Source organism: Nerophis ophidion, linkage group LG19 (genome assembly GCF_033978795.1).
Source record: "Nerophis ophidion isolate RoL-2023_Sa linkage group LG19, RoL_Noph_v1.0, whole genome shotgun sequence".
NCBI classification, from domain to species: Eukaryota; Metazoa; Chordata; class Actinopteri; order Syngnathiformes; family Syngnathidae; genus Nerophis; species Nerophis ophidion.
In genome coordinates, this window is record NC_084629.1 from 9,059,349 (window position 1) to 9,074,221 (window position 14,873).

The 14,873-nt window shown below is 39.5% G+C and overlaps 1 protein-coding gene across 1 annotated transcript in view; it reads left to right on the forward strand.

Annotated features, from left to right (window-relative positions):
- glra2 (glycine receptor, alpha 2) overlaps positions 1–11,868 on the forward strand; it is a 59,733-nt gene extending 47,865 nt beyond the window's left edge. Inside the window, exons 6-9 of the mRNA XM_061879104.1 lie at positions 42–179; positions 243–457; positions 6,798–6,947; positions 11,101–11,868. Of these exons, the coding sequence (XP_061735088.1) occupies positions 42–179; positions 243–457; positions 6,798–6,947; positions 11,101–11,382 (785 nt within the window). The 3' untranslated portion in view covers positions 11,383–11,868. The remainder of the gene's footprint in view (positions 1–41; positions 180–242; positions 458–6,797; positions 6,948–11,100) is intronic.
- Positions 11,869–14,873: the final 3,005 nt, after the last annotated feature.

Here is a 14,873-nt window from a genome sequence, read left to right on the forward strand (position 1 = left end):
GTGGGGTGAGAATTTGAAAGAGGTTTTTTGTCTCCCTGAAGTCGGCTATACCATGAACGACCTGATCTTCGAGTGGCTGGAAAACGGCGCCGTGCAGGTGTCAGACGGACTGACACTGCCTCAGTTCATCATGAAGGAGGAGAAGGAGCTGGGCTACTGTACCAAACACTACAACACGGGTCAGTGGATTCAATATGTCACGTTTCCCGCTACAGCATTTGAAAACGGTCATTTCTGAACAGGCAAATTCACTTGCATTGAAGTGAAATTCCATCTGGAGCGTCAGATGGGCTACTATCTGATCCAAATGTACATCCCCTCTCTACTCATCGTCATCCTCTCATGGGTGTCTTTTTGGATCAACATGGATGCCGCTCCCGCCAGAGTGGCGCTGGGCATCACCACCGTGCTCACCATGACGACACAAAGCTCCGGCTCCAGAGCGTCTCTTCCAAAGGTAAGAGGACGCATCGGAGCGATGCTGCATACTACATAATACAGGAGCCTATAGAGCCAAATATACACTATATTGCCAAAAGTATTTGGCCACCTACTTTGACTCACATATGAACTTGAAGTGCCATCCCATTCCTAAACCATAGGGTTCAATATGATGTCGGTCCACCTTTTGCAGCTATTATAGCTTCAACTCTTCTGGGAAGGCTGTCCACAAGGTTGCGGAGTGTGTTTATAGGAATGTTCGACCATTCTTCCAAAAGCGCATTGGTGAGGTCACACACTGGTGTTCTAATTCAGGGGTCGGGAACCTTTTTGGCTGAGAGAGCCAGAAAGCCAAATATTTTAAAATGTATTTCCGTAAGAGCCGTATAATATTTTTTTTAACACTGAACACAACTAAACGCGTGCATTTTTAAGTAAGACCAACATTTCTAGAGTATAACAGGTCTCTTATTCTTTGTAATAACATTGTTATTCTGAAGCAAACTATGGAGGGGGCGTGGCCCACCGGCCTGCAGCAAACTGGGGTGTGCCAGGACCGGCCTCGAAATCAGCGAGAGATGCGTAGATGGCCCACCTTAGCCTTGTTATCTAAACACCTGTCGCTCTGTTATAAGCAGCAGCCAGGAGGAGAGATGGGGTTGGGGCTGGAGCCAGAGTGCGAGCGAGAACGAAAGAGAAAAATACAATTGCTGGATGGCAACTGAGAGACTTATTGAAAAATAAAACAATAGTGTAAACCTGAAACGGGCTCTCATGTCGGTGCTTGGTGGTCTGAAGAACCCCCAGGAGGACAAGCCCAACACTAACCAATAATAAATAAATAACTTCTTAATGAAACTTCTTGTACAGGTGCGGTAGTAAACGGATGGATGGACTAAAAATGCATGAGAATGTTTTATGTTTTGAACATTATTTTTAACACTTATTACAAGTGGAATTATTCATTACTTATGTTAAGCAACGTCAGCTCAGATTTATCCAAGAGCCAGATGCAGTCATCAAAAGAGCCACATCTGGCTCGTGAGCCATAGGTTCCCTACCTCTGTTCTAATTCATCCCAAAGGTGTTCTATCGGGTTCAGGTCAGGACCCTGTGCAGGCCAGTCAAGTTCATCCACACCCGACTCTGTCATCCATGTCTTTATGGACCTTGCTTTGAGCGCTGGTGCACAGTGTTATTGGAAGAAGAAGGGGTCCACTCCAAACTGTTCCCACAAGGTTGGGAGTATGGGATTGTCAAAAATGGTTCGGTATCCTGGACTATTCAAAGTTCCTTTCACTGGAACTAAGGGACCAAGCCAAACCCCTGAAAAACAACCCCACACCATAATTCCTCCTCCACCAAATTTCACACTCGGCACAATGCAGTTCGAAATGTACCGTTCTCCTGGCAACCTCCAAACCCAGAATAGTCCATCACATTGCCAGATGGAAAAGAGTGATTCATCATTCCAGAGAACGCATTTCCACAGCTCTAGAGTCCAGTGGCGATGTGCTTTACACCACTACATCCGAAGCTTTGCATTGGACTTGGCGATGTATGGCTTAGATGCAGCTGCTCCGCCATGGGAACCCTTTCCATGAAGCTCTCTGCGTACTGTACGTGGGCTAATTGGAAGGTCACATGAAGTTCGGAGCTCTGTAACAACTGACTGTGCATAAAGTCGGCGACCTCTTTGCACTATGCGCTTCAGCATCAGCTGACCCCTCTCTGTCAGTTTACGTGGCCTAAAATGTTGTGGCTGAGTTGCTGTTGTTCCCAAACTAGATTTGTTGAATAGGTGACATCCTATGACCGTTCCACGCTGGAAATTACTGAGCTCCTGAGAGCGGCCCATTCTTTCACAAATGTTTGTAGACACAGTCTCCATGGCTAAGCGCTTGATTTTATACACCTGTGGCCGAGCCAAGTGATTAGGACACCTGATTCTTATCATTTGGATGGGTGGCCAAATACTTTTGGCAATATAGTGTATGTAAGCCGACACTGAATATAAGACAACCAATATTTTTCATGGCTGTTCTTGAAAATAAATACAACAAGATTCAATGCCATTGAACTTACAACTTTTATCATATTTGTGAGCTTCTGGAATTATAGATAGGGCACAAACCATCGCCAGGCCTTATAAAAAACAAAAAGTCCTGAATCCAGACAATGACCAGGTTTAGCTCCAAAATGTTTCCTTATTTAAATAGGACATTTCCTGAAAGGTAGATGAAAATCTGTCCATAACGATATGAGCTATCTAGTGGAATGAAAGATACAGATTCACTGTCTTTGTCTCTGAAGCTGGATTTGGGACCGCTAGCATACATACACAAAGAAGTTGAAGCTCGAAACTAAAACGTAAGGTAAGTAGTAGACATGAACTTGATCAGCCCCTAAGTGTAATCACTTGTTCTTCCTCCAATTTCAGACATTTCCTGCAAGGTAGATGAAAATCCACCCATATGTTTTAAACTATCTATAAAAGAATGAAAGAACCAAAGTAAACGCTTTTGTCCGTCTCTATACACATACAGAGAAGCGTAAACATAAGCTAACATGGAAGAGCTGATCCGGATCATGCCCAAAATGTAACCAGTTGTTTCTTATCCCATTTTGAACATTTCCTGAAAGTTTAATGAAAATCCACTCATTACTTTTTGAGTTATTTTGTTAACTGACCTACAGACAGACAGATGGCAACACAATAACATAACCTTCTGAAACATGTATTAATAAGGAAGTAGTAGTAAAAAAAAGGCTAACTTATTCCCGGGAGAAAAATATAGCCTTACAGTATATTCACGTTAAGTAGTTCATTGTTTGTTGAATTTATATTGTTATTGCCTGCTTTGCTATGGGATTTAACACCCCTCTTTAACATTTAACACTATTATTGAATGTAACTTAATAGAATGTAACGTAATCTTCAATCTAGTTTGAAATATTTGTGTTTTGTTACTTGCAGATGTGGTAAAATGTAGTATTTCATGACAATGTTTGTGACTCTTGCTGATGTTGCCTTCTGAATAATGTTTTGGCGCAAATATAAGACGGTATTTTTTTCCACAGGAAAAATGTCTGGAAAGAAACGGCTTATATTTTACATTTTGTCATGTAAACCACCAGGAAGTGCCAAACTTCTTCCCGAGTCAGTCGAAGTGTTCTGTTTCTCACACACGAGTGACATAAACAAATAGATTTCGTTCCAAGTTCTTGTCTTTGATTATGTCTTAAACATAATTTTCCAAAATCAGGTGTAAAAAACATTGGCCACTTACATTGAGTGTAGTCTCTTATGTTGATTTTTTTTAAATAATGCAATCTAGCTGTTGTTATTCAACCGATATTGAAATCATGATTTTCCCTGAAAATTTTTCTTTTTTTTTTTACAAAAACAAGTCTTGAAAAAGAGGGTTGTCTTATATTCGAGTCAGTGCAAGGAACTAAAATGTTATCATGGGTGAATAATACACAGCTGTACAAACCCCGTTTCCATATGAGTTGTGAAATTGTGTTAGATGTAAATATAAACGGAACACAATGATTTGGAAATAATTTTCAACCCATATTCAGTTGAATATGCTACAAAGACAACATATTTGATGTTCAAATTGATAAACATTTAGTTTTTTTGCAAATAATCATTAACTTTACAATTTGATGCCAGCAACACATGACAAAGAAGTTGGGAAAGGTGGCTATAAATACTGATAAAGTTGAGGAATGCTCATCAAACACTTATTTGGAACATCCCACAAGTGTGCAGGCTAATTGGGAACAGGTGGGTGCCATGATTGGGTATAAAAACAGCTTCCCAAAAAATGCTCAGTCTTTCACAAGAAAGGATGGGGCGAGGTACACCCCTTTGTCCACAACTGCGTGAGCAAATATTCAAACAGTTTAAGAACGTTTCTCACAAATTTGGGTATTTCATCATCTACGGTCCGTAAGCGGCATGGCCGGAAACCAACATTGAATGACCATGACCTTCGATCCCTCAGACGGCTCTGTATAAAAAATATGACATCAATCTCTAAAGGATATCCCCACATGGGCTCAGGAACACTTCAAAAAACCACTGTCACGAAATACAGTTTGTCGCTCCATCTGTAAGTGCAAGTTAAAGCTCTACTATGCAAAACGAAAGCCATTTATCAACAACATCCAGAAACGCTGCCGGCTTCTCTGGGCCTGAGATCATCTAAGATAAACTGATGCAAAGTGGAAAAGTGGTCTGACGAGTCCACATTTAAAATTGTTTTTGGAAATATTCGACATCGTGTCATCCGGACCAAAGGGGAAGCGAACCATCCAGACTGTTATCGACGCAAAGTTCAAAAGCTAGCATCTGTGATGGTATGGGGGTGCATTAGTGCCCAAGGCATGGGTAAACTACACATCTGTGAAGGCACCATTAATGCTGAAAGGTACGTACAGGTTTTGGAACAACATATGCTGCCATCTAAGCACCTTCTTTTTCATGGACGGCCCAGTTTATTTCAGCAAAACAATGCCAAGCCACATTCAGCACGTGTTACAACAGCGTGGCTTCGTAAAAAAAGAGTGCGGGTACTTTCCTGGCCCGCCTGCAGTCCAGACCTGTCTCCCATCCAAAATGTCTGGCGCATTATGAAGCGTAAAATACGACAGCGGAGACAGCAAGAATGACTGAAGCTCTACATAAAACAAGAATTGGAAAGAATTCCACTTTCAAAGCTTCAACAATTAGTTTCCTCAGTTCCCAAACGTTTATTGAGTGTTGTTAAAAGAAAAGGTGATGTAACACAGTGGTGAACATGCCCTTTCCCAACTACTTTGGCACGTGTTGCAGCCATGAAATTCTAAGTTAATTATTTTTTGCAAAAAAAAATAAAGTTTATAAGTTTGAACATCAAATATCTTGTCTTTGTAGTGCATTCAATTGAATATTGGTTGAAAAGGATTTGGAAATCATTGTATTCCGTTTATATTTATATCTAACACAATTTCCCAACTCACATAGAAACGGGGTTTGTATTTGTCCCTGGCAATGTGTTGTATGTGAAGACCGTTTTAAAATAAACACTGTGAGTACACTGGTATGGATAAGGCCCCCCAAATTGTTGTCTGTCTTAACCAATGGGGAACCATTGTTGTAGCGTAATATGGATCTAGGTCAGAATCTAATGAGTTCTCTAAGGACGTATGCCCCAATTCCAAGGTTTATTGAAATTGAGAATTGTTTGCTAAATACTCCTCACAGTCCAAGTAGGTAAAGCTGTTTTGTGTATAAAAATGTACTGTGGTGCTGGAGATCTTCTTGGTTTTTGTGAGGCATAACGATCACCAGAATTGAATTGAAGAAGGCTTTTGAATGCAAAGACCAAGACACAGTCAGGTAGCCGTTGTCATTTATGGGCTTCTACACATCAATTTATTCTAATCTAAACCATTCTCTAATTGGAATTAAGGTTGTACTCATATTTGTCGTAAGATATAGCAAGCTTGAGCAGCTATTGAACTGTCCATACGGGACGCTTCTATTACCAATTCACAAAAGGAAGTGTTTGCAAGTTCAAGTAAATGGGGAGCTAAAGGGATTTAAAGCAATCGTGACTACCTGTGCAGCTTCTGCAAACTATCTCTCAAAACACGCTGTACTTTTTGGAGTTAAAAGTGTGGTGCCTAGTGCCAAAGAGATCCCAGTGTTTTAGAGCTTTACTGAAGACAAAAGGAGCAAGTCTTTCAAAGACATTCTGACTAATCCACAGTCAAGTTCTAAGAAAGCCTGCATAACAAGAGTTTTTGAGGTATCTTGCCGTGCAACTTTTGAGGATACTTGCGAGTCTGATGTTGCTGATCAATCGGTATTTGCATGAGCAGAGACAGCCTATATATACACGTCTCTAACATAAAAGGGAAGTACAAGGTGATGAATGCATAAAATGAGGCCTTTGAGAGACCGCCACTGGAGGAAACAATAAATAGGTACGCTCCGGTGCCCTCATAAAGCTGAGATGTTGTGTTCCACATGCTAATCGGCAGGCGCAGAACAGCCGAGGTCATCAAGGGTGAGCAGCTTTCATCTCCCTCGCCAATGATGACAAGCTGATATCTCTATCGAACAAAGGTTCCTCTTTGTTTGTAGCTAAGGCGGCTATTATTTACCCATCTTCGGTTTACGGTCATGTAAATATCAACGTGAGAAATATTAAGAAATATTTCTAGTCAACATATATAAGGGCAATCAAATGGTATGATTTATTTAGCAACTTGCCAAATTATTTTTATGCTCAACACACAAAGTGCACCTTATGCACTGGCTGACTGGAAGATGTAACGCAAATGTTTCCTGTCGCCCGCAGGTCTCTTACGTAAAAGCCATTGATATCTGGATGGCGGTGTGTCTGCTCTTCGTATTTGCTGCATTGCTGGAATACGCTGGGGTTAATTTTGTCTCCAGGCAACAGAAAGAGTTCCTGCGCTTGAGGCGAAGACAAAGGAAGAATCTCAAGGTAGACTTTTATAGGACCTTGCTGTTTACCTTTTCTGTCGGCACATTGGGGGCATGGCGATAAGAACCCCATTGGTAACCCTGCAACCTCAACTTTGGGATGAAAGCTACTTCTTATACGGTTATAAAAGTTGTTTTTTTTAATCAGGGCGATAAGCCTTTGCAACAGGAAGAGTGGCTTTTTATCTCCATCAAAAATTAGCAACAACAAAACCCTTATTATGCATGTATGCACCGCACGGATCATTTAATACGCTTTGGGAATCATAAGGGTATCTACATAAAATAACTCTTAATGCTAAAAGAAGAGCCATATGCTGCTTTTTTATGGTAACTATAATGGAATTTATATATAAACCTGTAAATATGTTGATGCAATGATATAGATTTGTTTTAACAAAAAGCTGCCTAAAAGGAGGAATAGGTCTACAGGTATATCCACATAGGGTACATATTGTAATTGTATTATTAAGTATGAGTATTAGTATCAGAAATTAAAATCAATAGTAATATAGTAATGTAAATCAGATCAATCACTCTTTTGATTTGGGTTTATCACGATTAATCAGAGTTAACTACTTGATTGAATAATTTATATAACCTTTTATGAAAAGATCCCGATAGTTTAACAAAAGTGCTTGATGCTTTCTGCTATTTAACATCAGAATAATAATAATTGTAATATGTGCCAATAACACAGCGGACGTCAGTTAGAACAAGTTGTAAGGATCCAAATAGGTCAACCAGAAAAGGAATTCATCTAACCGCGGAAAAGGAAAAAGCGCCCCCCAGTGTACGGGAGACACATGGCTTATGACCAATAGTCGAGTTAGAGAGAGTGCACGGACTCGTTGACTTCACGCGTAGGTGTGAAAATACAAAAAAACAAATATTCGAGAAATCAGACTAATTTAGTGCATGGAAACATAGTGTGTGTTGTCATTTGAGTGGTACCCCGAGGTCAAAAAAGTTAACAATCCCTGCTTTGTACAACAGGAGCACTTCAGTGGTTTTAGGAATTGGCTGCAAAAATGTTTCTTTCAAGTTTTGGCCCCCGGTTAAATAGCAATGGCTTGAATAGCAATATAGATTGACTATTTACCGAAAATGACACAATGCTAGGGGTGTAACGGTACACAAAAATTTCGTTTCGGTACTTACCTCGGTTTAGAGGTCATGGTTCGGTTCAGTTTCGGTACAGTGAGAAAACAAAATATACGTTTTTTGGTTATTTATTTACCAAATTTGTAAACAATGGCTTTATCCTTTTAACATTGGGAACACTATAATAATTCTGCCCACGTTAATCAACATTAAACTGCCTCAACTTGTTGCTCGGATTAAATAAAATGACAAAACTTTTCTTCTACATATAAAAAGTGCAACATTAATCAGTTTCAAGTCAACTCATCATGCTTAATTTATTACAGCATTTGGAAAGCCTGTAGTTGATTTTTAATATGTAAATGTTATATTTTTATCAAAATGTGATAGCAGGGACCCTGCCATTCAAAACTAGGCTGCTACATTTGCCGGCACTGTTTAATGTAACTATAGCTGAAAAAATAGTACAAAAGCAAAAGGAGAGACTATTCATCCCTGAACACCATGGAGTTCATGTAGGCTTAATGATGCACTTACATTATTATGTCACTAGCATACACACACAGCAAAATGAACTAATGTTACGCTAAAAGCTAATTAGCCTTCACCTCAAGCCAGGACTGCGAGCGAGCTGAGCTGCAGTTTAAGTTTCTAGAAGGTCAACGGGCTCATCTTGATGATATTAGTGGTTGACTGGGAAGTGTTTATTATAATTTGGGGAGAGTCCGCTGCCTTATGCTCACATGCTAAACACCTATCTGCTAACCCCACCGCAAAAGCACTGACTCCATGCGCTCTGAATACGCACTGCTGATTGGCTGTTACCGCTCTGAATATGCACTACTGATTGGCTGTTACCGCTATGGTTGTGTGGGTGGAACAATGCTGGATGCTGTGTAGGAGACAGAGGCAGAAAGAAGAGCAGCTTGTTAAGACTTTAGCTTAGGCGGCTACTACATTTGTTCATGTGGAAACTCGTTCGGTACACCTCCGCACCGAACCGGAACCCCCGTACCGAAACGGTTCAATACAAATACACATACCGTTACACCCCTACTCAACGCACAGACATTATTGTCCAAACTAGTTTCACAAGTATAAAGATTTTTGTATTTAAATTTTTTTTTAAAGGACCTGTAAATCTTTACACTGACTACTCTAAGTTATTGAGTATTGTCCCTTGAGATTGGTGTCCAATATTTGGACACCCATGTAATTTTACTGTAAGAATGTCACATGGGATTTTTTTCAATTGTTTACTTGAATGCATGTCATTTATTTGCCCAAAACTCACTAACAGTTTTATCTAAAGTCTGATCACGGTGTATATTGGATTGAAATTTGCCACTAAGCACACGGAATCGGAGTCTACTCACTCATTTTTGCACTGACGTAGGCATTGACCCGATCCCTGACAAGATAACAACCTGTGCAGCTTTTTAGACAGTCAAAGCGCTCACAGAGAAGTGGGACTCAACATTCATTCACACCTGGTGGTGGTAAGCTACATCAGTAGCCACAGCTGCCCTGGAGTAAACTTAACGTAAAGGAACATGATACATTGCATATTCAATCTGCTTAAAATTAATGAATAATGGGATCATTTATTGTGATTAATCACAAGTTAACTTATTTTTGACAATACTATTTTTTATATTTTAGGTATTTTACTTGTATTGCACTAAAGAATGGCACATCATTTTGTTGCTAACTATGATGACAATGACTATAAAGAGATTCCATCCATCCATCCATCCATCCATTTTCTACCGCGTGTCCCTTTTGGGGTCGCGAGGGATGCTGGAGCCTATCTCAGCTGCATTCGGGCAGAAGGCGGGGTATACCCCGGACAAGTCGCCACCTCATCACAAGGGATTCCATTCAATACAATTCTAAGATTCGCCTTTTCCAATGTGCATCCAATGACTGAAATTTACATAATGTAGATAGATGCCTTTGATGTTATTGCACTCAATATATAACTAAACTTGTTCCAGAGTGCCACTCCAAGTTACAACAGCATTAGAACATTTAAAAAAATACCATGAACATAATAAAAATTACCCAAAATATGTTCATAAAATAAGAAGTGAAGACACATTAATAAAGTGCTCTTACAATTTTAAAATATACATATTTAATATAGGAGATACAAAAGTCGGGCAGGTTTTAGCAGCATTGAAATATTGCTCACAAAATGTATCTACAGAGTATGCTGTTGTCTCTGCACTAGGGATGTAACAATAAGAACATTTTATATCATGGTTATAGTCACCATAATTATCAGTTGTTATTATTACTACAGTATTGTTGAATGTGGTGCTCAAAAAGTACTTATATCACGACTGAGATACTTTAATAAATTATTTCTTTATTACCAAAATGATTAGACAGTGTCAGAAACCCCACTATTTTGCATGTTTTGTGTTCCTTATGCTTCACTGATAGTGTTTTAGTCGTATTATTTTACCAGTTTTAATGGCTAAGCTTCTAATTTTTGAATATTGTACTGTAGCACTTTAAAATGTATTTAAATAAAATGTGCGTAACAAATAAAATCAATTTTTATTTCTGGCGGGCATTGTAGCCTCCTATTCTGTTCAACGGTCCATCAACGCACAGTAGAAACACCTTCTGTTTTCCTCTGAGTATATGTTGATCATTCTGCACAGTGTTTAGGTTCAATGAGCATAATTGAATAGCTTACTTGCTCAGGCTGTAATGTGTTTATGTAAGTTTAGAGTGGGGTATGTCGTTTCTTAATGGGGAAAGACGTTAATCTCATGTTTTCATGTTAGCATTTAAGCTTGCTAGATGGCGGCAGTCAGACCGTGAGTATATCAATCATGTTTTTTTGATCATTCTAATTTAAAACGGTAACACTAACCGTCAGGAGTTTTACCGCGGATTACCATTACATCTCTAATGTGCATATTCACACATGCGTGTTTGGCAACAATCAATTCTGTCAAATTCCAAATGTGTTTAATGGAAAATAATTACATAACCATATGACCTCTTATGTGTCCACATGTGTGGGTATTTTTCAGGATGAAGACATGCGTGACGGTCGCTTTAATTTTGCTGGCTACAATGTGAACCAGTGTCTGCCAACGAAAGACGGCTCAGCTGTTAAGAGCGTCGCTACGGCCCCGAACCCTCAGTCGGCGGTCCCAAAAGACATCGACAACATGAAGAAGAAGTTTGTGGACCGAGCTAAGAGGATAGACACAATCTCTCGAGCTGCCTTCCCGCTGGCCTTCCTCATATTTAACGTCTTCTACTGGATCACCTACAAGATCATCAGGCACGAGGACATCCACCAAAAGTAACGAGTCACAGGGTTTTTCCTTCATGTTCTCTCAGACTGGGAGAAGACAGTCGAGGTGTAATGCCAAGTGGTGTTCTTTCAGGGATAATGTCCGGGGATGTTCACTTTGTGGACGTTCCGTTGTACTGCTGCAATCATCGAGAAGGGAGTCTGGGGTAGGGGGCGGGAACTCAAGGTTTTAGTAGCATTACGGTTACAGCGGACCAAATCGTTTTCTAACCCATCTTGCCTTGAGGTCTGGGGAACAAAAATAATATTTATAAATCGTACGGTAGCTTAGTATAGCCTCTAAGACTCTGCGGCGGTATTTCTAATCGAGGGGGTTTCTTTTATATTGTACTATTGTCAACGGCACTTCCTTTAACACATGACAGTGCTGGAAATGTGTAATATATACAAGAAGAGGAAGTACAGTCGTGGTCAAAAGTTTGCATACACTTGTAAAGAACATAATGTCATGGCTGTCTTGAGTTTCCAATCATTTCTACAACTCTTATTTTTCTGTGATAGAGTGATTGGAGCACATACTTGTTGGTCACAAAAAACATTCATGGAGATTGGTTCTTTTATGAATTTATTATGGGTCTACTGAAAATGTGAGCAAATGTGCTGGGTCAAAAGTATACATACAGCAATGTTAATATTTGGTTACATGTCCCTTGGCAAGTTTCACTGCAATAAGGCGCTTTTGGTAGCCATCCACAAGCTTCTGACCACAGAACTTTCCTCCAGAAGGGCTTATCTTTGTCCATGTGATGTCAGATGAAACAAAAATATATATAAAAAAAATAGACCAACCGGCATAGCAGCCATGCCAACAACTTGAGGGTTGTAAGTTCGATCCCTGTTTCCGCCATCCAAGTTATTGCCGTTGTGTCCGTGGGCAAGACACTTTACCCACCTGCTCTCAGTGCCACTCACACTGGCTTAAATGTAAAAATTAGATATTGGGTTTCACTATGTGAAGTGCTTTGAGTCACTAGAGAAAAAGTGCTATATAAATATAATTCACTTCACAAAAATTGAGCTGTTTGGCCACAGTACCCAGCAATATGTTTAGAGGAGAAAAGGTGAGGCCTTTAAACCCAGGAACATCGTTCCTACCTGGTGGTAGTATTATGCTCTGGGCCTGTTTTGCTGCCAATGAAACTGCTGCTTTATAGAGCGTAAATGAGACAATGAAAAAGGAGGATTGCCTCCCAAATTCCTCAGGACAAGCTAAAATCATCAGCCCGAGGGTGGATCTTGGGCGCAGTTGTGTGTCCCAACAGGACAATGACCCCAAATACACATTAAAAGCGGTAATGGAATGGCTAAATGAGGCTAGAAATAAGGTTTTGGAATAGCCTTCCCAAAGTCCTGACTTAAACGTGTGGACAATGCTGAAGAAACAATTCCATGTCAGAAAACCAACAAATTTAGCTGAACTGCATTAATTTTATCAAGAGGAGTGGTCAAAACTTCAACCAGAAGCTTGTAGATGACTACTAAAAGCACCTTATTGCGGTGAAACTTGCCAAGGGACATCTAGCCAAATATTAACATTGCTGTATGTATACTTTTGACCCAACAGATTTGGTCCCATTTTGAGTAGACCCATAATAAATACATAAAAGAACCAAACTTCATCAATGTTTTTTGTGACCAACAAGTATGTGCTCCAATCACTTTATCACAAACAAAGAAGAGTTGTAGAAATTATTGAAAACTCAAGACAGCCATGACATTACGTTCTTTGCAAGTGTACGTAAACCGTTGACCACGACTGTACATGCGATCTGCCTACCACTGGGGTGTGTTTAAAATATTTTAAGGATCTTCTAATCTACAGGGGACAATCTCGGCAGAAACTATTTCAGATTTGAAATCCGTAAGCCACATTTTCTAACATTTATTGGGAATGATCTTCCTCTTCACATGCGGCTGTTTATTTGAAGGTTTGCTTTGAGAAAAAGTACCTTTTGTGTTCTTCCTAGTCCGTTGCCATTGTTGCAGGGTCCCTAATAACCAGTCAACGGACTGCAATGCCTCCAGCTCCACCCTTTAGGTACTATACCCTCGGGTATACCAACTTCAGTGATAATGGGGCTAACTTAACTTTTGATATTGAAAATGCAAAAAAAAAAAAAAGAAATTGCCTATTTAAGTCTATTGCTAAATGTGAAAATGGGCATATCTGTTGTCCCTGGCAGTCACTCACACCGCGTTTGTTTTGTAATACAAACCTGCATTACTGCAACTTTTTTCAACTTTGTGGATGAATTCTTTTGAGTCACTCTGTTAATCAGTAATCTTACAATCACATTATTGTGACGCATATACCTTCTGAGCATTTGTTTATTTATGTTATGCAAGTTGGCTGGTTAACAACTATCGGGAAGAGGAGTGATCAACATTGACATGCTTGTTGTGCATTTCTACTATGTTCAGGCCCACCAAATTAATTCCATTTGGGGTCTATGTGTTTTTAAAAGTTAGGGTAATTTCATCACACATAAGTTTGTCAAACTTTGGCCCACAATCTGTTTTAGGGGACAATTTCTTCTCAAATGGATTTATGATCCATGCCAGTTGTGTTCTTTATCATCAGTTTAAATGCCAATGTGGGGCAAAAAATAATGACAAGTTCCATGGTACCTTGGCTTATGAGTTTTTTGGGATACAAGCTGTCCCTCGGTTAATTGTCTTGCTTTAGGTTGCGAGCACGACGAGCAAAAATTTGGGTTCAGAGCCCCCTCGCTGCTTTTTGGCGTGAATGTCACAGTAAACCCATTAAGAGCCAACCAAAACATCTGGCGTTTCAATCGCTAGCAAGATCTTGTTTATCCAACCATGGGAATGAAGACAGTGAGTGTGAAAGAAAGCGAGAAGAAGAAGCAGTAAATATTCATTGAATCCAAAAAATAAATCATCGAAACATTACTAAGGTGTGCGAGCATGGCACGGCTAGCCTGTACCTAACTAAAGCAGAGCGAGTTGACGGACAAAATTTGTTCTAAACGGCGTGCATTTTTTTGTAGGAAGACAGAAAAGCTGCTGATGGTGTGTTTGACAAAAAAAAATCAGCACGCAGAACAAACTGTAATTACTATTTTAAATACATCACTTCATAAAACTACTGTAGTTTGTAGTACATTTTGTTGTACTGTTTTTGATCAAATTTGTATTATCTAGTTTATTTTTCCCATTAAAAACTATGTTACATGTTAAAATTGGGGTGTTTTTTGGGTGGCCGAGAAGGGAATAAATACATTTCAATTATCTCACTGATTATCACTATCTCATGGATTTGAGATATGCGTATTTCTGGTTACTAGGTCAGTCATAAAACCCATTAAACTCGTGAGCTGAGGTACTACTGTATAGATGTATTTTGTAACTTTTTAAAAGAGCAAACATGTTTCAGGTTTGATTTTTGAAGTGAAAACGCTTGGAAAACCCTGAGAAATATTTTACAGTTTCAAGGAGTTTGGAGCGTGCATTAATGTACCA